Source organism: Nannobrachium achirus (assembly GCF_963921795.1).
Source record: "Nannobrachium achirus genome assembly, chromosome: 11".
In the NCBI taxonomy this organism is placed as follows: domain Eukaryota; kingdom Metazoa; phylum Chordata; class Actinopteri; order Myctophiformes; family Myctophidae; genus Nannobrachium; species Nannobrachium achirus.
In genome coordinates, this window is record NC_137820.1 from 42589062 (window position 1) to 42613257 (window position 24196).

The 24196-nt window shown below is 42.0% G+C and overlaps 2 protein-coding genes across 6 annotated transcripts in view; one reads left to right on the top strand and one right to left on the bottom strand.

Annotated features, from left to right (window-relative positions):
• Positions 1–21858, top strand: part of lsp1a (lymphocyte specific protein 1 a) — a 65080-nt gene extending 43222 nt beyond the window's left edge. For 3 of the 5 annotated variants that reach the window (XM_080737626.1, XM_080737627.1, XM_080737629.1), the window contains 5 exons: positions 861–998; positions 3033–3131; positions 5312–5398; positions 6099–6210; positions 13443–14541. In XM_080737626.1, the coding sequence (XP_080593752.1) occupies positions 861–998; positions 3033–3131; positions 5312–5398; positions 6099–6210; positions 13443–13465 (459 nt within the window). In that variant the 3' untranslated portion in view covers positions 13466–14541. Of the gene's footprint in view, positions 1–860; positions 999–3032; positions 3132–5311; positions 5399–6098; positions 6211–13442; positions 14542–21802 lie in introns of those variants that run through there. The other 2 variants (XM_080737628.1, XM_080737630.1) reach the window with 2 other exon arrangements.
• prr33 (proline rich 33) lies at positions 8959–18719 on the bottom strand. The gene is made up of 3 exons (XM_080737625.1): positions 18586–18719; positions 18081–18128; positions 8959–12983 (listed from the first exon to the last, which is right to left on the bottom strand). The coding sequence occupies exon 3, from the start codon at positions 12966–12968 to the stop codon at positions 9798–9800; it is 3171 nt and encodes a 1056-aa protein (XP_080593751.1). The 5' UTR covers positions 12969–12983; positions 18081–18128; positions 18586–18719; the 3' UTR covers positions 8959–9797.
• Positions 21859–24196: the final 2338 nt, after the last annotated feature.

The window sequence follows — 24196 nt, forward strand, 5'->3', positions numbered from 1 at the left end:
AAGAAAAACACAAAATAAAAACATGTTCCTGATCAGAATGTATGATCATGCTGTTTCATCTTTGTGATGAATGTGTTTTTCTCGTAAAAAGAAAAAGAAATATATTCAGCCTCTGCATTTATATAACGATAAAATATCTTCAAAAGTGAACATTAAGTCTGTGTAATGTCAAAGTTCACCTGGCAGTGTGTTTGCTCTTGCAACAGGGGGTTTGCAAGCAGGGATCTCATTGTTGTGCAGAAGGTCCCAATGAGCCAAAAGGCTTGCGAAATGTAACCGTAACTCAATGTTTCCCTAAAACGTGTTTTCCTTCGTTTTCAACTATTTAAAAAAAACACATACAGTAAAAGAAAATCTGAAATAAAAACAAATTCAAAGATTTTTCAAAGTAGCTATTACAGTACTATTACATACTTAAAGGGATATTTCACTTTTGGTCTGCTCAGGCTTTTGGGAGCACCCGGGACAGTTTGCTTGATTTAGTATTTTATCAGACACACTCCCTTCCCATACAAACCCATTGTAATTTCAAACTCCATTAACCATGATAGATTCATCGAAAACACCCATACTTCCCTCCGGATACATGAGCAGGCTGTGTGTGTTTTCATATACTTTTTTCATTTATTTGTATATTCTTTATACACAACATTTTTGTGTGAAAGTGAAATATCCCTTTAAATGAAAGGAATTCCATAAATGAGAACTTGCGATGCGACGTGTTGTGTGCTTGTAGATCTGCTATTTTAACTAGTCCGGTTCTCGGGGAGAGACATCTAATTTCTCTTTTGGGTCTGGAGCTATAAGCTGTGGGAACCACTCCTGTAACTAACACAGCATGTATATTATGTCCCCCCCAGAACTCCCAGGAGGCCAAGGCAGTCAAACAAGGTGTGATGGACATCCCCAGCCCCCCTGAAGCAGTCTCCGCCAAGAAGAACCTATTCGAGGGTGGGGAGGTGTGGATCCAAAGTCCTGCCAAAGGGACATCATGCAAGGTAAAGACTTAAACACATCAGCAGTGGTGGAAAAAGTGCTCACATATTTTAATTAAAGGAGTACTTAAAGGAGTATTGTATTTGTCGCATTCCTAAGACAAAAATTATAGTATTTGATTATAGTAGATTTACCCCCATTGATTCCGGATGGGGACCCAAATGCATTTGGGTTGAACTCCACTGTCTCCACAAGATGGCAAATGACACGCTTTTGCTCCTAGACATGGAATCTCCACTCCTTTAGCTTGCACAAAAATGGTTCGCACCGGTTTCAGTCGTCACGTGTGTGTGTGTGCGTGCGTGCGTGGCTGCGTGCGTGCGTGCGTGGGTGCGTCCGTCCGACCGAGGACTAAATCTGCCCCCCATGTACACACACGTGACAAGTGTTGCGACTTGTTTATTTTTTGTCAAATCACAAGTTGTCTCAAGACACAAGTTGTACAAAGACTCAACATTCTCCTCTGAGCAAGCACCATGGTGACAGTGACGAGGAAAGCCTCCCTTTCACCGGGGAAGAAACCTCTAGCAGAGAGGAAGAGAGGGAGGGAGGGGAACACACAATATTATTGATGTATAAGTTATACTATGCTAAACATACTGATCAATTGGACAGATAAAGATCTGAATTTAATAGAAAAATTGTGAAAAGAACCAGTGCAATATTTAGCTTAATTCTTTACCACAGAGAGAGTATATAATAACCAAAAATACCCAATCTACAAGCTCACAATGCATCACGATGGGACGCATTGCCTCTAGATCAGCTATTTCTGGCGCCTTGCGAACCCAGTTCTCAACAACACACAAAGAAAAACCTGGCATGGAAAAGAATCGACATGGAAATATAAAAGAAATAATAATAACCAGATCATTTTGTTGATAAAACACAAAACAGTCCTCTGGTTCTTAAACTCCGATGGAAGAATGTGTTTGTCCATCCAGACATTGTGTGTTGCTCTTTGTCATGACCTCACAGCCTCTGTGTAAAATCCTCCAGGCTTGGCAGTTGAAACAGAGACCCTCACTCCCCTTCCACCGCCGATGTTTAATTACTTTTTACATTTATTTTATTGTGTGCAGCGCAGCGTTCTTTGAGGTAACTGAAAAGGTATGAGGCTGACTGGTTGCCATATTCAGTGAGAGGAATAAGCCACCAGGTCTATGAAAAAGAGACCAAACAAGACCAAAATAAGCAACTATTGGCCACAAGGACAACTTTCATTTGGGAGTCCTTAACATGAAAATGTTTGAGAACCACTCGTTTAAATGATAATCAATAAATTAGGAAGCAAGCCCAAATAAACAACTGCACTTTAAAAACAAGACAAAAAATTATAATCAACTTATCCAGCAGATTTTACCAAAAAACAAGCGTATAGTCACTTATAATAAGCAGACATGGCAACACTGGGGCGCAATAATGAGACCACAAGCTGCCGCACTGCTCTAAAGATCTGAGGCTCTTTCCTGGCTCCGTTTATTTTCATACGCTTCCCACAGAACGTGAGGTTTATTTCCCCTCTGCTCTGCAGAGTGTCAAATGAATCCCTGGTGTTTCCACACGCTATAACCTGTCCTCCAAAAACCCGGGGTTCACACTTCCAGGCCGAAGTGCAAGAAGTCTGGAATGATGAGGCAGAGGAGGTCGTATGAGACTATTTGAATGAATTGAATGATATTTGGTAGCCTATCGTCACCTTCTTCAAATACTGGCCCAAGTAAAAAAAAAAAAAAAAATGTAAACGTTTTTCAGAAAACAAACTATATGAAATTTCTCAATCATTTCACCCAAAAGGTTTATAACATTATGTGGGGCCCTGAGAATGTACTGTCACCCCATGTTCGTGTCTTTGTCTTGTGACGTCCAGGAGGTTGGCATGGAAAGGGGGGGCAATAGCAGGAGGGCCGTGGTGTTGGAGGAGTTCAGAAAGATAGCAGGGATCCTGGTTGGTTTTTTAGGGCCTTGTAGGTGGTGATCAGTAGGCTGGGCCACGTTGAAGTTAAATTAAAAGTGTTGTGCCGTCTTCATCTCAGGACACGGAGGACCTGAAAGTGGGCGTGGCGGACCTGATCACCCAGTGGGTGAAGGGGAACCCAGACGGCACCGGCAAACAGTCACCGTCCAGGCCAGCTGTAAGTCCAACGTATTATAGAACCCAAAACCCAGTCCATCTCTATAGTGGGGAAGGCAGCTCATTCCTTGGGTATACAGTATCTACACAGGAAAGACTAAGATCCTAACCACTTAGACTCTCTATACCAGCGTATACCAGCGTTTTTCAGCCCATGGACCCCTTAGCTGAGAGAGAGATGAAACAGTGACCCCCCCACTACACGTTTTTCAAAGATTTCACAGATAGCTTCATATCGTCACTGTCGGGCAGAAACCTTGTATCTCCAAGTTTCAGATTTGTATGTATTTCGCAAAGTAAAGCCCTGCTTCATCATACAAGTGCCTGTAGATCAGCTGTTAGTTTTCACTAGTTTACATTTTTAAAATGATAAATGCAAAACAAACGGTTTTTGGACAAGGTTTCCACCCGACAGCGACGATATACTTGTTTGACAGCACTATCATCAGTGTATGTTGATTTCAGCTTAATGGGTATTTTCAGACATTTAACCACTTAAAGCGTCAATACTTAGTAAACTTGACTTTTCACTCTGTACTCGATCTGCTCTTTTTTCTCCTCTACACCAAACCTCTTCACCAAAAATAGTTGATCTACAAGCTCACAACGTCTTGAGCTTGTAGATCTTCTATTTTCGGCTAAAGTTCTCCTCGGAATAGGGATGCTAGGGTTCAAGTGGTTAATGTAAAAAAAAAAGGAAATATCCTATCACACAAAGATTTAGTGGCCCCCCTGCAGTAGCTCTGAGGACCCCCTAGGGGTCCAGGACCCCCTGTTGAAGACCCCTGCTCTATACTTACTGGTAGTAAACCTGACCTGAGTTGGCTCTGTCCTGGGTCCGGTCTCTTTTTTTTCCCTATACAACAGCTTCGCTGAAAATAGCTGATCCACAAGCTCACAACGCATTGATTGAGCTATAATTTTTGTAAAATGTTCCCCCGGTACAAGGATGCTATAGGGTTCAAGTGGTTAAATTAACAAGTACACCATTCTTTTACATGAGTGATTTTGCTTTCATCCAAAGCATATGTCAACGCCGCTCAACAAGAACTTACTTTTTTTTTACTAGAGTCCAGGGCTCAGGGGCCATAATTTAAATCCTTTTTTTTTATATCAGTCTCTGGCCGTTGCATGTCAGCTGTATTTCTGTCAACCATTTCTAAAGCAGTTCTTTGTTTATTTCTCCCTGGCGTCACATTCATCAAAGACTCTAATGTACAAATTATAGGCTGCTTATGGCTGAAATGTGCATGCCAAAGTGATGTATGCAAAAGCATTATGTTGCTGTCAAAACTATAAGGGTTGTACTGATTGTCTCACTTTGTCTTTATTACATCAAAAGCTATTTAAGGTATTGAATTACAGAAATCCTTTTTTTCCTTCCTCCATCTAAGCATTAAATCATATGAAATAACTTGTGAAGTTGCAACATATATGGACTGTGATCTTGATATTGTTAATGCATTGTGCCTCTTATCTGAGATCGCCCCCTTGTGGAGGTTGTACAGTATGACTGTTGAAACAATACAGTCTGACTGTCTAAAGCAGGGGTCTTCAACGTTTTCAGGCCAGGGACCCCTTAGCTGAAAGAGAGATGAAGCGCAGGGACCTGCCATCATCATGTTGGAGTAATGTGGGCTTTCAGACATTTAACCACTTGAACCGTCAAATACTTTAATCTGCTCTTCTTTTTCCCTCTACAAACATCTTTGCCAAAAATGGCCGATCTACAAACTTCGAGGCATTGTAAGCTTGTAGATCTGCTATTGTTGGCTAATGTTCCACTCAGAATAGGGATGCTACAGTTCAAATGGTAAAAACATGATCCTATCACACAAAGATTTGGCGGCCCCCCTGTAGTAACTCTGAGGACCCCCTAGGGGTCCCGGACCCACTGTTGAAGACCCCTTCTCTAAAGTTTAACCTTAATTTCGTTGTTGTCGGGTGGAAACCTTGTATGTCCAAAACCGTTTGTTTTTTCAACGCCTTGTGCCGCGAGGCGTTGTGTGCTTGTAGATCTGCTATTTTCACTAGTTTTGCGCGACAGTCTTGTATAGTGAAGCAGGGCTTTACTTTACGAAAAAACATACACATTTGAAACTTGGAGATACGAGGTTTCTGCCCGACAGTGTTTGCCCGACAGAGTTTCCACACACTCAGTGATTGTTATTCCTTTTTCAGGACGTTAAACCAGGTGATGTCATGAACAAAAAGAACATGTGGGAGGTTATTTCAGATGCATCTGGGAGAACAGGGCAAAGGACGAGTGTGAGTATCCACACACACACACACGCAAGCGTACGTTCACGTTCACGTGCGCACGCCCACACACACACACACACACACACACACACACACACACACACGCAAGCGCACGTTCACACACACACACACACACACACACACACACACACACACACACACACACACACACACACACACACACACACACACACACACACACACACACACACACACAGTGATGGAAGAAGTACTCACATATTTTACTTAAGTAAAAGTATCAGTACCCTATGGTAGAAATACTCTGTTACTGTACAAGTACAAGTTCCGTATGCAAAATTGACTCGAGTAAAAGTACAAAAGTGTACTAAAGTTTTCACTAAGGTCTTCACTAAAGTTTACAAATAATTATAGTGGAGTAAAAGTACAATATTTGCCTTTGAGATGTAGTGGAATAGAAATAAAAGTATTGAAAATTTGAAAAATACTCCTTCCAAAGAAAAAAGAAAAAAACTTCAAAATTGTACAATAAGTACAGTACTTTAGTACACATACTTAGTTACTTCCAACACACACACACACACACACACACACACACACACACACACACACACACACACACACACACACACACACACACACACACACACACACACACACACACAAATAGTAATACACACAGTACTGTAGGTGAGTAGGCCTAACGTGTGGTTAATCTGTGTTTTAGGTTACACCCGCTGGTAAAAAGTACAAATTTGTGGTAACTGGTCACGGAAAATATGAGAAGAAACCTGCAGCAGATGATGAGAATGGAGAGGAATACCCTAACGGAAAATCGGGTAAGCATAGTGCCATGTTTTTTTGTTATTTATTAAACATCTGTTTAAAACTCTCTCCCAGCCATTTACAATAGGCTTGTGCGCCTATACTGCCAGGAATTTTATTAATTTCCAAGTTAGCTTTAATCTAACCCAACAGGGATCATATTGTTGTAGAATGTAGTACTAGTACTATCCACTAGAGTGTGCCCAACGATAATCTCCTAGAGTCTGGACTAGCGAGTGGACAGCAGTAGACCCATAATGGCGGCGCCCATTGGCGGCCATTATGTCTCCCGGTCCGCCGAACGGGAGCTATAAAACACGATCCGAACGTCGTGCGCACGCCATTTACACTCGTTTTTGCTCTTGAGTGACCAATCTGTCAGTCCAGCCATTTTTTTCCGAATGAGAATCGGTCTAAAAATGGTAAAGTTTGATAAGAAAAACGTCAACATTCAATGCTGTAAAAAGGCCCATTCTATGTTATGGCCGAACGACTTCCGGGTTACGTCATCGATGATGTCACTTCCTTCGAATATGTAACTTTAGACTAAAATTAAGCTAGAAAGGTCATTTATAGCTCAAAAAATGTCAAAAAAATACCAAAATGATCAGAAAATGATCCCCAAGGCGACGTTTGGCGATCTGGCTGCCTCACCCTCCTCAAAATGGCGATGGAAGGCGATTTGGCTGTGAACTAGTTAATATTGATGGATGTTTGAAAATGTGAATTTCGAATGTGTGGGACTTCTATTGCGTATGGTTTTATGTTCAATTACTTATCCACAAGAAATCATAATAAAACAGTCATCGTTCATTAGCGGCGAATCATTTCTCACTAAGGCATATCATATGGGCAAATGGCTGAACCGCTTGTTGTATTAACATAAGTATAACTAAGACTTTTTCTGAATTACCATTGAATGGTGTTTATATAAAATGTCCAGATGTATTATTTCCCATCAATTTGGCAACGATCGAAGACTCCAAATCATTGTTTTGTTTAACACTGATTCCTTAAAAGAGTCCAGTAGGAGACTAGTGAGTCTCCTATTGACCGATGACTTGATAATCAAATTATTGCCCTAGGAATGTGACAAAAACTAAAGATTCTCCATGAATTCAAGCCTTCATTGGGTGTGTAATTGATGGAAAATATGTAATTTCTTAGGTGAATTACTCCTTTTAATTACCAGTCCTCTATTAAAGTCTCTGTTATATATATATATATATATATATATATATATATATATATATATATATATATATGCTTAATTCATTTGTTGCACAGCATTTAACTAGACATGACCAAAAAAAGAATGCAAGAAAATAAAATACCTCCTTAATTGAACAGTCCTGAAATGCTACAAGGTCTATATATCGTTACACCCCATACTAGTATAGACTATACTAGTATACAAAATGTCCAAGATCACTTGAACAAAAATGTGTTCTCAAAGTAGTGCTCCCAAATGGTGTGGACTGCAGGCTTGCAAAGAAAAGAATTCCAAGGCACTCCGTCTTTGATGAAAAATATATTAATGATTTATTTCAGAGCAAGGCAACAATATGACCAGCATGACAGTGACCATGAATTTCTGTCCATGATCACCGTCGGTGTTTGAACTGTTTGAGTCCCTTAGCGCGGTGGTTCTCAAACTTTTTACATTTCAAGGACCCCCATAATAACTCGTCAGAGTTACACACCCGTAAGGGGCCTTTTGGAACTCCCTCAAGGAACCATGAGGGTACCTGGACCACACTTTGAGAACCGTCGCCTTAGTGGACAGCTGCCTGTTTGTTTAGTGTTTGCATGTTAAGATGCTTCACATGTGGTACAAGCTCAACCGCCCTCAAGACGTTATTAATCCATACCTATCATTTTGACCACCTGAAGTCCATTCCACATACAGTAGCTACATGTAGCAGTTACGTCAAAGGTTCCCAAACCTTTCGGGCCACGGCCCCCCAAAATAATCATAATTGAACTGGAGACCAAGGGCATTACATTTAGTTTGACTCCGTTCCACAGATAAATATTGTGAAGATAGCCGAACTACAAGCTCAAAACTCCTTGTTGATTGGCTATTTCCTCCAATGTCTGCTTCTTTCTTGCATAATATTTGAGAATTTAGCCAATGTTGTATTAAAAACATCTTAAAGGTCCCTTAACTGTCAATTTAGAAATGTGCAGATACCCTGTATACATGTATACTGTATGTTAGTTGTTTGTTTCTTTTACTGTGGAGTGAGAAAACAACGTTGGCCATCAAGCTAATCATCTGGGCGTACCCGACCCCCCAGTTTGGAAACCACTCTATTACTTTACCATTGAGCAACAACGCATACCTGAACCTTCCCTTCCGTCCTATAAATCCAATGTCCTTCACTTAATCACTTCCTTCTCTCCCTACAGCGCCACTATACAAGCTACCCATCTATGACGTGTATTATTTCACCCATTCACAAGCTTTTCTCTCACAAGTACCAAAACCTATCCAACTGCTCAAACATTTCAAGAAAACCTGCCACTATACCGATTGTCTCGCATCAAAAAGTAGCACCATTGTGAATAATGGGAAATGTTAATGTCTGGAAAGAAAATCAAAACAGAGAAGAAAGATACTGTGTTGTGTGTGTGTGTGTGTGTGTGTGTGTGTGTGTGTGTGTGTGTGTGTGTGTGTGTGTGTGCGTGTGTGTGTGTGTGCGTGCGTGCGTGCGTGCGTGCGTGCGTGCGTGCGTGCGTGCGTGCGTGCGTGCGTACGTACGTACATATATATATATATATATATATATATATTTACCACAAGTACTGATCTTACAAAATAACACATAATCTTTACTTTTAAAAGCTTCGTTGCAACAAGTATATCTGAATATAATCTAGAATTTTAAGTGCCGGGCGGCAGGCAGGAGTACAAAGGTTGAGTACCGTAGTACAGCAGAGTAAAATATAGTATTGTAAAATATAGTACAACCTTGAATACGTTATTGCCATTATAAAACAGTTTCATAATTCCTCTTCAGAAAGAGAAGAAAATTTAATATTTTTCAAGGCTGTGGCCTTTGTTAGGCTGCAGGTGCTGATATCAGGAGATATTGGCACACAGAATGCCTCTCAGCCAGTCACAATGCAAGGTCATATAACTAGCTATATCAAATCAATGGTCATCAAGAACACATAGCATAATGGCCTGGATTCATAATTTTCAGTACACCCACAGTATAACCATTATGACCAATAAAGGTTCTACAATTGACAAAAGAGAAGCTCTGAAATTACTTGAAACATTATGCTTTAATCTCATACGGTGCCTAAATGACTTTAAGACAAATGTATCTTTCTATGAAGGTAATCCATAAAAACAAATGTGTAGCAGCCAGACAACCAATCAATCATACAATCAGCACCCCAAATGCAACACAATGCATTTGTCAAGTATATATAAATGTAATACCCAACTCCCTCTACGATACTGCCACAAATGTCATCCCTTTACACACAGACAAAAAAAACACCAGACCTGTACATAACACATAAATTGAGTAAGCAATTTTAAATATTTTCAGCTCGTACTGTATACAAATGTCATATTTGACCTGGTTTAAGAAACGGTGAACCCTCTTGCTGTTCTGTTAAAGTCCTTAGGTTCCTCCTCCTTGTTTTTGCGCCCAATCAGACCCATCTCAAACACCGTGCTGATCTTCGTGACTGGTCTTGACGCCGCTTCTCTCAGCCTCTTGGCATCAAACCTGGGACTGAAAAGGAGCACGGGCAGACGATGAGCGAATGACGGGACTTCTGTGTCTTTTGCCTCGCCCGGTTTCTCGACTGGTTTCTCCTGCTTTGCACCCTCCTCGTGTTTACTTAATTCAATCTGGTGCATGATCTTTTCTTTGCTGGAAAACATCCCAAAGAGGACAGCGTCCCACATCTGGGGTGCCTTGGCAGTGTCTGAGCTTGGTGAATCATTCCTATCGGCATGTTTCTCACTCGGCTTCTGTTCATCCTTCTGACCTGGGCTCTGATCCTGCCCAGTCGGTTCTTTCGGAGGCTCTGGTTCTGGAAACTTGGGTTCCTCTTGCTCCACAACCATATGTTTCTTGAGGCGGGACCAGCCACTTAGTTTGGATTTAGCTCCCTTTGGCTTTAGAAGGGCTTTAAGAAGAGGCTCAGCTGCCAGGGGGGAGTCGTCCCCTTCCTTCTTGGCTAGTGCAGGCACGGCTGCCGGGGCTGAAGCATCTTTTTCATCTTTGACTTTGTCTTTGCTGACGGTTGACTTAGCAAGTGCTTTAGCAGGAGTTGAACCCTCAGCTGGTAGGGTTGGCGTTGTTGGCTTTGAGTCTTCTGCCTTAGCACTGGTTACAAACGTAGGTTTTACTGACTCTTTTTGTTGAGAAGCACTGGTTTGTGTCTCTGTTTTTGCTACCGATTCTGCAGTCTGGGCTGCATCTTTGATTTCAGGTTTTACCATCAGAGGTTCTTTGATGTCACTTTTGCCTACTGGAGTGAGCACGGGTTGCTTTGCTTCAGGTGTGGTCATCTTTGGTTTTGGGACTTGCTGAGTTGGTGTTGTCGCCCTCTCTTTCTCAGGAGGTTTGATGTCCGGTATCTCTGCTGTGGGGCATTTAACGCTTGGCATTTCTTGTAACATGGTTAGTTTCTCTGGTGTTTGTGCAACATGACTTGTTACTGGTCCTACGGTTTTGGGGACATCGGAAGCTTGTGAAACAACAATGATTGGAATCACCCCTGGGGTATCATCTACAGCTATTTCTTCGATTCTAGATACCTCAACCAAAGACTGTGTTTTCACAGGTGACTGCTCGGTTGGCTTTTCTGCTGATATTTCTTTCTCGGTTTCATCTGGTTCTTGAGTTGGCGTCTTAGCCCTGGATATACCAAATGCTGGCGTAAAACTTTGGATTCCACCAAAAGCAACATATTCAGCTGGTGTCAAACCCCGATATGCTGATTTTGATTTGTGGGCCGCAGAGGTTGGGGTTATAGGTCTTTGAAAAGCTACAGGCGATGGCCCATAATGTGATGCTCCATAATTTGGCGTCCTTGGTCTTTGATATCCTGTTGGTACCACCATTGCCGGTGTTGGTGTGGCATTTGTTGGAGTCTTAGGTCTTTGATATCCTGTTGGTACCACCACAGCAGGTGTTGGTGTTGGTATCACCACAGCAGGTGTTGGTGTTGGTACCACCACTGCAGGTTTTGGTTCCACCACTACAGGTTTTGGTGTTGGTACCAGCACTGCAGGTTTTGATGTGGCATTTGTTGGAGTCTTAGGTCTTTGATAAGCAGCTGGCAAGGGCGGCGTCTTTGCTTTTGTGAAATCGGTCACTTGAGCTTGCTGTTGAGCCAATTCTGGCTTGGAAATACTTCCTTGAGTTGATTCAACTGCATACGGGGTGTCTGGTGTTGTGTCTAAATGGATATCACCATTTACGATAATTGTAGAATTTAACGTTGTTTTGGTGATCTGAGACTCTGTGCTTTTCACACTTTGGGAAGTTGGCAAACTGGCGTGAGTAGAAACAGGCGTTGATGCTGCTGATCGCTCTTTTTCTACCGGCACTGCAAATAAAAGAGGATTGGGTCTTGATACTTCAAAGAATGGTGTTGCAGCTCGGGTCCCATATGAAGGTGTCTTTGGCCGCCCGATTGGAGTTCTTGCTCTACTGAAGTCGTAAGTAGGCGTAATTGACCTCTTCACCTCAGATATCACGGTTAAGGCTCTTTTGTTTTCAGACGTTGGAGTTACGGAACTGTTTACTTCAGGTGTAGGTGTGGTACTTTGTTTGACCTCTGATGTAGGCGTTCTACTCCTGGGATCTGTGGCTGAGCTGGGAGACTGACCTCTTTTGACTTCTGACGTCGTGATCACAATTTTTACTTCAGGGGTCGGAGTTATGGCTCTTCTTGCTTCCGATGTAGGTGTCTTACTTTGAGGTACGGTGCTTCCAATAGAGGTTAAAGCAGTAATATCGTACACTGGTGGTGTCCTAGATGGCTCGTAATATGACGTGTTTGCAGTGTATATCCTAATCTGAGGAACGTCAAACATCGGTTTGGGTGTTCTCGAAGTGTCAGTCGCTATGAATGTCGGACGAGGACTTTTGGGTTTCGCAAGTGGGACTAACACTGTAAGAGTTTGCAGAAAGGTATCACTGCCTGATGCTATGAAAGGACGGGGAAGTGGGCTTTTAGGTGCCATTTGTGAGGCAGGTGCAGGGGCTACTATTATCACCTTAACAACTGGCCTTGTCACCTCCAGCGCAGGCGTTGCGCTCCGAGCTGTTCCCGTAAATGACGGGATCACGTACGACTGTTGTACATGAGAGGGCAGCGGGGTCACATGCTGGGGGAAAGCGGGCGCCGGAGCGGGCGCCGGCTGAGGCGAGAACCTGGCGAAGCCAGCACGTTGTGGATAAGGCGAAGGCACATGTTGATACAGGGGCCTGACGGTGAAGCGTGGGGGCTGAGGATGCGTCCCTCCATAATAATACGGCGTCTCTGGAGTTCTGGGCGGCGTGGAGTGGTCACTGTGTTCCAGGTCAGGGCTTGCCTCGTTCACGGGGGAGAGACTCGAGCGGAACGGGGCAGGGACGTGCGTTATCTGTGGGGCGGCCTTTTTCTTGGCGGATTTCTTGAGGAGTTTCTGAAGCCGGACATTGTCCTTGCCAGGCTTGGGCAGCAGGGGCGGAGGGCGGTACTGTGGGTAAAACAGGCCGGGCAGGGTAATGCTACTATAACTGACAGCCATGACCACTTCAGCCCCCTAAGGAAAAAAAGAAAAGAGCAAAAGAAAAATAACTGTAAGACAGATTTTTATGGTGAAATTCAAGAAGATTATTATGTTATTCAGTTATTTCTGACCCAAGCTATCCGCCTAAAACATTATAACTGTCACAGTCTCACTCATGCTGAATATTGACCTCAGGTACTTTTTTATTCAAGGGCCCCCAGTTTGACATGCATATAGCCACGGACCCCATTTTTGTTTCTCTCCCAGACCTCCTCAAATTTGGTTCTATTTGTATACTCTCAAAGTTAAAGATCCCAAAGGGCCAATTTGGTTAATAAATATCAATGGGTTCCAGGGGGTCCTGAAACCCATTCAGGAACGCCTGGGGGACCGCGGACCACACATTGAGAGTTGACCGTCGGTGAGGAGCATTGCACATTGTTATTTCATAACAACTAAATCTTAACACTTTTCTTTTTCTTACATTTTCAGACCTTTGCCAAGACGATTATTGAAGAGTTGCCTTCACTTCAGATGGTTTGAAGATGTGGCCCACCAGGCCACCACCCAAATAAACCATGTTTAGCCTATCATGACATCTACAGTACCAGAAGCACCTCACATTCACATGGCTAAATCATTAGGCCTATTTCCGCCACTTTCAGTGCAATGCTTTAAATATTGTTTTCCAAACATATTTTGCTCCAAATGGTTTGTGCTGTGTATATATATATATTACGTGACTGTGACAATGCTTCTTCTTTTTTTTTCTTTTTTTTTACTGATTTTAAGTTGTTTTTTTGTTGTTGTTTTTTTCTTACACCATTTGCAGTTTTAACTGAAATGTTTGTTCATACTGGTGTGATGTTGATACAAAGTGTCAAAAGGCTAAACAATCATTCTTTTACCAGTTGCCATTCATGGAGGATTCATTCGTTGCTGTCAGGCAGAAACCTCTTATCTCCATATTTTACATTTTGTGTTCTCTCGTAAAATTAACGCCCTACGTGATCATACTACAGCATCACACAAAAGCATCTAAAGTAGCAGATCTACAAGCACAAAAGGCAGCGCGAAGCGACGCGTTTAGAGCTTGTGGATCTGCTACTTTTGCTATTTTTTAATTTGAATTCTGAAAAGTAACAGGTTGGGACATGTGAGGTTTCCACCCGAAAGAGACGTATTACTTTAAGTGCCCTGTTGAAATATCATGCAAATGCCATTATTCCGTTTTCCTGTACATTACTGCAGTTAAATTGATCCTTTTCTTTTTTTACTATTTGTATTCTTGCAACACAGACCTTGAACAATGTATGGGTATTACCAACAAAAGCCTAAGTAGAGGATATTAGATTTATGTTGACAGCATGCATAATCAATACACAAGCATGTAAACTTAATCTAAACATACTGTATTTTCTATAATTATCAAGTATTTTTTTATTATTTTCAGTAATGTGATCTGGTGCCTTCCAGCTATATATTTATGCTACTAATGCAAAAGATTTTCACCTTAAATACCCAATTATTATTTCTGCTTGTATGTGTTTGTATAACTCCCCTTTCTTAAATAAATGAAAAGCATTTTCTACTTTCTGCATTGCTGTGTCATTAGATTGTATGATTTTGTGAGTGTGTTGGTGTTTGCTCCTTAAAGCAGTGGTTCTCAACCTTTTCTAGCCGCGACCCCCAAAATAATCATATTTGAACTGGGGACCCCCCCACCCTGACGAGCACTAAGAGTTGAGGAATTACATTTTGTATTACACGGTTCTATTGTGAAAATAGCCGATCTACATGCTCACAACGCCTCGCGTTGCGAAGCGTTGTGAGCATGTAGATCTGCTATTTTCACAATTTTTGCCTCTAGAGGTATTAAAAAGTCCTTAAATTGTCACTTTAGAAATGTGCATATACCCTCTATACACTTACATTTTATGTTAGTTTATTTACTAATGTGGGGTCCCGACCTACAGGTTGAGAACCACTGCCTTAAAGTGCAAGAACACTTTGGCAGAGGTTTGGGTTGTGAAGTTACCTTGCCATGATATAACTCCAAAGGTGGGCAATACATCAAAATCATTGCTCGATTGATTAGAAATTGATCATTAAAAATATGCTCCTCAACGACTTACAATGTACAGCGAAACAGCTCTCAAATTCACTCTTTTAGCCCGTAAACAAATACAAACAAAGCTGATTCAGACAATATAGAACATCACAAAACCCAGTAATTCTTTCTTTTTTTTTAAACGAAAATGACAACTTCCTGTTGATTTTACTATTTGAATATGCGGATCCGCAGATCCGGTCCGGGTTTGCTTCCTAATAAAAACAGCAAAATCAACAGGAAGTTTTGTTGTTGTGATGTTCTATAATGTCTGAAGTGCTAAAAGAGTGACCCTGAGAGCTGTTTAACCGTACAATGTAAGAGGACCATATTTTGAATTATCAATTTCTAATCAATGGAGCAATTCTTTTTGATTTCTTGTTCACCTTTGGAGTTACATCGTGGCAAGGTAACTGCACAATCTGAACCACTGCCAAAGAGGTCTAGCCCTTTAACAGAAAATTGGCATGCATGTATTACAAACAAAACTGCAAACAGAGCAGAAAGACACACACACACACACACACACACACACACACACACACACACACACACACACACACACACACACACACACACACACACACACACACACACACACACACACACACACACACACACACACACACACACACACACACACACCCCTTGTTGACCCTGGAAGAGTTCTTTGGCCTAATTATAGGCTGATAGCCCGGAGATGAGGTCGGCCAATCACTTTGCTTGGTTTTACTGAGGCCAACTTCATTACACGCTGCCTCACTTTTCACACAACAACAATAAATCAAATGCCCCACGATGTACAGTACAAGTACATCATAAATACTCCTTGGATAACAAATATTACATTTTAGAGCTTTGCAGCTGTTTTACTGCTATCAGAATGCTGTAGTTGGTAACTGGACCACCCATTTTACATGGGTGGTCAAGTATCAGGGTTAAGCCTGATTTATACTTGGCCGTACAACACAGTTGCGTGCCGGAAATAGACGATCTGCAAGCTCACAATGCGCAGCGTCCACAACGCTCTGTGAGCTTGTAGGTCGTCTATTTCTGGCATGCGACTCCATTGTACGAGCATGCGTAAACCAGGCATTACAGTTTCAATCACAGCATGACAAGATCTCACCAGGCCTTTCTGCTAAAGAACTGCTCCAGAAAGTAAATACAGAACATGTGACATTGTGGCATCACACTGGCTTATGAAACACTTAGGGCTGTTACAATTATTACATAATCGTCTAATCGTGATTTTTGGACATAATCGTGATTATTTTTCATAATCGTCATAATCGTTTCCATGTTGAAAAATGTTCATATATTTAAATAAAAGGTAAAAAATTGTGGAAATAGCAGATCTACAAGCTCACAACGCGTTGCGTCGCGACGTGTTGTGAGCTTGTAGATCGGCTATTTCCACTATCAATGTTCTTTTTTAAGTATAAAGTTGTCAAATATGTCAGTAATTATGTGTCATATCTACCATGTGCAACTAAAAGCAGAAATGTAATTGTCAACGACAAAAACACAATTAAATCGTTAATCGCAATTGTTTGAGCGACAAATAACCGTCACGTAAAATGTCATAATCGTGACAGCCCGAGAAACACATCACTCTTTAAAGGAATATGTGGTATCGAAGAACCAATAGCATACTATTAGCAGTAATATCACATAACATGATATGTTTAATGATGTAATACAGTGGTTTTCAATCAGTGGTCCGGGGACCCGCAGTGGTCCTTGAAGGGGTTCCAGGTGGCCCCAAGTTGGTAACCAAATGGACCCTTATAGATCTTGAATTATTAGAGCTAAATTATTGTTAAACAAAATTGTTTACAAAAAGTCTACACAATTAAATGTAGAAGAATTACTTTACTTTGGTCAATATTTGCCTATTATCTCTCCTATGGTAGCAACTTCGATACAGCATGGAATTGTGGAAAATCATATCCAACAATAACAAAATGTTCCAAGATTTGGGTCTGAGATGCTAAATCTCATCAAATGCAGAATAAATAAAGGACCTTGATATGAAAAAGGTTGAAGACCACTGGTGTAATATACTGAATAAAACATGGCCCACTGAGGTCTGTGCATTTGATCGTGTTCTGAGTTTAACATTATGTGTCACGGCACAGAAATATAGGCCAACATGGTGTCCTGTTTTAAAGGGCCCCTCACTTCCGTGGTGTAAGAGGACAGGCTGAACAGAACTCGAGGCCTGACAGGGGTGTGGAAGCAAATTCTGGGCCCTGGGTACAAGGATTCACTGTGGGGCCCCTGTGCTTTAACTATTGAAAAATAGCAGATATACAAGCTCACAGCGCGGCACTCGGTGCCGCGTTGCGAGCTTGTAGATCTGCTATTTCTGAAAAATCTTGAAAATCTTTGAATATTTCAAATCCTTCTGAGGTTTTTTTGAAAAACCGATGTTTCTATGTCAGTGGTGCTCGAAACTTTTTCATGTGAAAGACCCCCAAAATAATATGTATTTGGCCATCTCAAAATATTTAGTTCCAGGGACCCCCCAAAAGCAAAATTTGAGTTACAAATGTTTGCTTAAAAAATATATATATTCAAAGATTTGCACACATTTTCACGACTTTTCAAAAATAGCAGATCTACAAGCTCGCAGCACGGCACTCGGTGCCGCGCTGTGAGCTTGTAGATCTGCTATTTTTCAATAGCTAAAGTATAAAGTAGTTAAGGCCCCTCCACCTTGGGCCCTAGAAACTCAGTCCCACTTCCCCCCCTTGTGACGCCCCTGCTGACACACGAGTAGAGCTCCTCCTTTTAAGGCCGTGGTAGGTTAGGTATTTGGAGCACCTCCAAGATGCAAGTTCAAAAGAGGAAAGGGTAATAATAACCCGGTAATAAGATGACTCGGGGCACACAATGGCCTCGGGTGTCACACCTTCAGGCAAACGGAATCCTCCCCAAAAAACCATTCACATGCCGCGGATGCTATAAGACAACATCCCCCCGTGACCTTCCATTCAATACATCACAGGACTTACCAGGTGAAGCTTATTGCTGATGGTGAAAACACTCCGGAGAGGGGTCCCCTTGAGGCGGCAGAGGAGAAAATGTATTGTAAATAAAAACACTTGAAATCCAATCAAAAATAAATATATAGTATAAGTATGATTGTCAGTGGTATTTTTTGCTCTAATTTCTTTTCATTGTTTTAAAATAATATCTAATATGCAAATCATACGTAACTGATTGTAATTAACCCATAATATGGTGATGCAGTTTATTCAAACGTGTTTTAATCAGTGTGCAACAGAAACTGCAATGGGAATGTTATGCTCAAGGTGATGGTTTTATGTTGCACGGAATATCTCCTATACAGCTTTCCAAAGACATGACAAATAGCTAGAGAGTTCAATGGGGCGGGCTGCCGGGGTCTGCCGTTCGACACCTGTCGCTCCCCCCCCCCCCCCCCCCCGCCAACCGCATAAACACACAACTCTCACGGCGAATACAAGACAAAAATGTGAATTGTTTTGCTGTGTTTACCTGTGTGATTTGCTGCTTTGGGGGCGGCCGGCTGCTTGCCTGCTAGTCCCAGCCCGGAGTGTGTCAGAGCGGGAGGCTCATGTTGAGCTCCAACTATACTATACCCCCTTCCTACAAATGGAAGGAGCCCGTCTCCATGGCAGGTCCAAAAATAAAGTCTGAGCCCTTTCGCTCAGAATTGCTCGGTCGTGTGACAGCAGCACACAGCGACCCCTCGGTCGAGGCAGGGGGTGGCCACCGCCACGGCACCCTCAGATATCTAGCCCACCCTGGGGTGGGTGCATGGGTGGGTGGGTGGGTGGCCAGGCCAGCTTCTCCCCCCACACACACACACACACACACCGTTGCTGCCCCCTGGAGGCGAGTATGAGCCCAAGATTATTGAGACTGTCAGCAGTGGTGTAAAGTAACTAAGTACATTAGCCTACTGTACTCTATACTGGAGCATTTCCAATTTTCTGTACTTTTACTTCTACTCCACTACATCTCAGAGGCAAATGTTATACGTGTACTCCGCTACAATTATTTGAAAAGCTAATAATTATTTTGTTGAATTTGATTATTATTACAAAAGACACACTAAACCACTTCTGCGCTGTATACATTTCAGCCATTTGAAAATAGACGATCTACAAGCTCACAATGTGTCACGATGCGACGCATTGTGAGCTTGTAGATCTGCTTTATTATAAGATATAAGATTAATCATCGATTTTAATAATTTGAAAATGTGTGTGAAATGAGACATTCTGCATAATAAGTAGGCTACTTTTACTTTTGGCACTGTAAATGCATTTTGATACCAATACTTTTGTACTTTAACTCAAGTCAATTTTACTTGATACTAAAGTAAAAAACTTTGAGTACTTTTCCCACCACTGGCTGTCAGGAAGGACCCCTAGCGTTGGTTCAGCGCAGCTGCAGAAAGTATGAACAGGACATCATGGATAAATTGGTCCCACCGACACCCTCTTGCTGGAAACTGTCCCATGTAAATTAGTAACGCTTGGAGCATGCTTAGAATACCACTGCAAGAAGGAAGAAGAGAAAGTCATCGATAGCAGAGAAAAGCTTCTAGTGCAGGGGTCTTCAACGTTTTCAGGCCAAGGACCCCTTATTTGAGAGAGAGATGAAGCAGGGAGTCAGGGACCCCCACAACCTTTTTCAGGTTTCATTGTTTGACAGCACAATCATCAGTGTATTTTGGATTCATGTCAGTTTGTCTTTTCAGATAATTAACCACTTGAACCGTCAATACTTAATAAACTTGACCTTTCACTCTGTACTTAGTCTGCTCTTTTTCCCCTCTACACCAAAGCTCTTTGCCAAAAAGAGCTACAGTTCTCAGAATATGGACACTAGTTGTAAATGTAAAAAGGATTGGAAGATTTGGAGGACCCCCTGTAGTAACTCTGAGGACCCCCTAGGGGTCCCAGACCCCCTGTTGAAGACCCCTGCTCTAGAACAGAAGTTTTTTCTTTTTCTTTTTTATTGAATGATTCATACTTTACTGGTCAGAAATGTAAACAGCACAGGATACATTAAAGAGGCGGTGCCATAATTTTGTAGGCTACTTTTTCTGTTTTGTATGCGTCTATGGAGTTAACAGTACTCTAATAGACCCCCAGGTGTGGTTTTAATATGCAAATATGTCTTCCCTGTGTATTGTTGGTTACTTCCTGAAAGCTGAAAGCCTCGATCTTGAGTATAAAGGCCCAACTGAAATACACTGATATAATTACATCATAATATCATCCCCTCCCCTTTTTACCACACAACAACACTGTGGGTGTAGCTAATAATACTAATAATGTCATGGCAACAAATACAAACACTATTATGTACAAAAAGAGATGGGAAGATGTAATTTACCCCCACTCCCCCCTCCCCTCCTGATAGATGTATTCTCAGCCCAATTAGTGCAGTGGTTCTCAAAGTGGATTCCAGGGACTCGGTTGATTCCTTTAGGGGGTTCTAAATTGACCCATACAAGTCTGTAACTCTGACAGTGTACAAATGGATCCAAATGAACCCGTCAGGTTTAATTTGGTTCCATTTGTACACTGTCAGAGTTAAGGGGAGACCTTGAAATTTGAAAGTTTGAGAAACACTGCTTTAGTGGATGGTGTCAGGGCGTTCCACATTTTCAGTGGCAGAGCAGTAGAATGACAATTGTCCCATGTTTCTAAATTTGGGTGGCACCAGATCATGGCCGCTCCCTCTAGTGTTGTGGCTGTGTGTGTCACTCACTTTGGAGAAGTAGTTTTCTAAGTTATTAGAGGCAAAGAGATGTTCTGATACCAAAAAAGCTCTTTGGATACAAAAATATTGTCTTTTGCTTGCAAGAAGTGCAACAAGAGATGAAAATAAAGTCTCCCAGAGAGTGGACATTTGGCTCATCAGAACTTCCTCAACACTGTTGTCAGTATGCAAGCCTATCTTGTTGTTTATGGCACCTGTCTTCAGTCTAGCACCTGTCTTCAGCCCTATGGGGCTTTTAAGCCGTGACATCATTTTGTAGGCAGAGGAGAACTCTGCCCCCAGAGCATTTTCTGTCCCTCGCTATTTCAACAGATCCGAGACAAAAATAACGACCAAAGTATAATTCTAACACTTTCCTTTCAACAATAAAGAGAAGAAAAATGTGTAAATAGTAAAAAGATTCACGGAAACTGGGGGCAGAAATTCTCCTCTGCCTACAAAATGATGTCATACTTAACAGCCCCATAGTGAGCTTTGAGTTTGGAGCGGAAACGCTTCTATCTTTTTGACCAATTATATTAAAAACATGCACTTTAATTTAAAACTGCTCGGACCAACGTTGCATACTGTGAACTCTGATGGCGTGGGTACACACACACACACACACACACACACACACACACACACACACACACACACACACACACACACACACACACACACACACACACACACACACAGGCAGGCAGACACATACACAAGGATGCTTAAAGGATGACTGCTGTGAAAACATAAGATGACTCATCGAGCCACATACATTTGGGTCAAAGATGCAACTCGGGTTCCTGTCCCGCTTTGACCGCACCATACATTATGTTTCTGTATCTCTGACACTGACGTTGCAAAAGAAACACAACTCGGGTTGCTGTCCTGCTATGACCGTTCCATACATTATGTTTATGTGTCTCCTATACACCTTTATGATGGCTTCCCTGGTGTTTGTGTGTCTTTACAGCTCTAAGACCACTGGGAAAATGTGCTTGCCTAATGCGGGTGGCAAAAATAGCTAAGGCTCCCAACTTGATCCTCCGGCCATACCAACAGGTCTATCCATCTCCTTATTGAGTGCCATGGGCTAAGACGTTGGACGTCGCCCCTCCCAGCCCCACCTCCCAGCAGCTCCTTGGCCAATGGGGAGCCTGGATGTATTGGGTGTCAGTATAACAGAAGGAGATAATCAGGGCGGTAAGTTTGCAGAACCTTACAGCCTCAGTCTCGGCCGACAGGGAGCTCACGTCTTTCACCCTTATCTGAGGTAAGAGTAATTGAGAGAGAGAGGGTGTGACTGAGAATGAGTGTGTGTGAGAATGAGTCGAAAATGGCTAAGGCTAAAACAATTAAGCTCAAGTAGTGTTTTAAGAGCCCCTGCCCGGCCTAGCAGCTGAGTCCACGTGTTGTAAAACCCATTGCCACTCACTTGGAACATTCTGCTCAAAAGCAGAAAGCTGCTCCACTATAGTGTTTGAGGTGAAGTAGTAAGATGGACCCAGCATGGGGTTGGAATACCGTTGTTGAATTGTCAAAAGGGATATTTTGGAACATAGGGCTTACCCAGAGTGCATAGGGGTTGTCACTCACACATAGTAATCAATACAGACTGTCTCAGCTTTGTTGCAGTCAAAATTGTTGTCAAATCGTGCTCATTGATAAGGAAATTTGGTTGAAAATGTGTGTGCGTGTGTGTGCATGCGTGCGTGCGTGCGTGCGTGCGTATGTGTGTGTGTGTGTGATGCGTGTGTGTATGTGCTGCGTTTGGTTTTATGCCAGTTATGACACCTTTGACATTGTTGCGTAAATAGATGAAAGTGATATTGTTTTGTACCTTGACAATTGGACGCGGCATCAGATTTCAATCACCCTGCCGTGTCTCATTAAGAGTGAGATTTACAGAGCAGTCTCTGAAGGTTCACAGCTATGCAGCGTAGACAAGACGGTCCTGTAACAATGTAACAGCAAGGAACAGTTAGTGCTACTACAGCATGCCTCAGATATTTGGAAATTGTGTTTTCCGTTTTAGATTGTTTTCTGGGTTAATTGGTTTACTGATAACTGGCTGTATGGTTATTAACTTATAACCTGAGGATGGGTGGGGCATGGTTGGCATACCGTCGAGATAAACAAATAGACACATAGGCTCAGCATACAGTAAACACACTAGCCTCTTAATCCATACAGCCACCAGCATTAAATGATAGAATGAGGTCATCTGACTGCTATTTGAACGATTTGGAAAAACAATTAAATAGGATTTAAAAAAAATATATTTTCTTTTCTAAATTACTACTTTTCATTGCTTTGTTTACATTTGTTTGTTTGTTTGTTTGTTTTTACCTTGAAGGAAGTTGATAGTATTATATTAGCATCATCATACCATTAAGGGGTCTGAAAACGAAAATGATTGAAAGGCCCAAGTGAGAGCAATGCCCAGATAAGGACAAGGAGAAAATCATGGAGACTATTCCAAGAGAAAGAACCTGATCTGCATCAACTGTGCATCTATTGAAACTGGATCCTGGGCCCGCGTCCTGGAGACATCTGCAGCTGTCTTGTATGGAAATAGTTCTGATCGTGAGAAGCCTTTGCAGGGCCCTCACACTAATGAGGCTAATGGGTTACCCATGCAAGCCGCTCACCATTTATAATACACGTTTTGTTTATGAACATTTCAATAGCGATTGCATTTTATACGCTAATGATTTTTAAACACTATACGATTAATGTGCAAGACAACCAAATTAAAACAAATAAAACATCTCAGATGTAAGGCGACCAGGGACCTGGTTCTGTAAGTGCTGTTAAAGAACCTACAGTATATTAGAGAACGCCATGTTCTTGAAGCTTAAAGTGTTTAACACCTTCATTAACAAATGGAAACATGGGGTGGGTTAGGAGGACGACCTTTCCAGTGACCTCTGTTTTTATGTACGGCTAAATGGATCTCACGCCCTGCAGGCAGGGAGAGGCCTTTGGCACAAAACTATGTTTGGTTATCATCTCACTTACAAGCTGAGGAGCCCATCCAGGTTCAGGGTTCAGATTTCTGTCGAATACTTGAATCAAATTCTAATTATAAAGTCAGATGTTTCTTTCATCTCCTTGATGCGTGAGCATCATCGTCGCCAATGACAGCAACACTTCAAATTAAAACTCTCTGAACTAAAATATATATACAAAAAAAAGAAAAAAGGTTTGGACCACCGGGTGGGGTTGAGGGGGCACTTGGGAGTGGGGGTAGGGGGGGAATTCGAGAAGTTTGCAACATAAACCTGTGCTATAAATAGTGTGACTCAAAGTGTCTCCTCTCTTTTGCCCTCTCTTGTGTGCAGGTTAGTTAAATCCATCTGTCATC

Excerpts from the sequence above, each read along its gene's own strand:
- prr33 (XM_080737625.1), bottom strand. The coding sequence starts at position 12,968 with ATGGCTGTCAGTTATAGTAGCATTACCCTGCCCGGCCTGTTTTACCCA.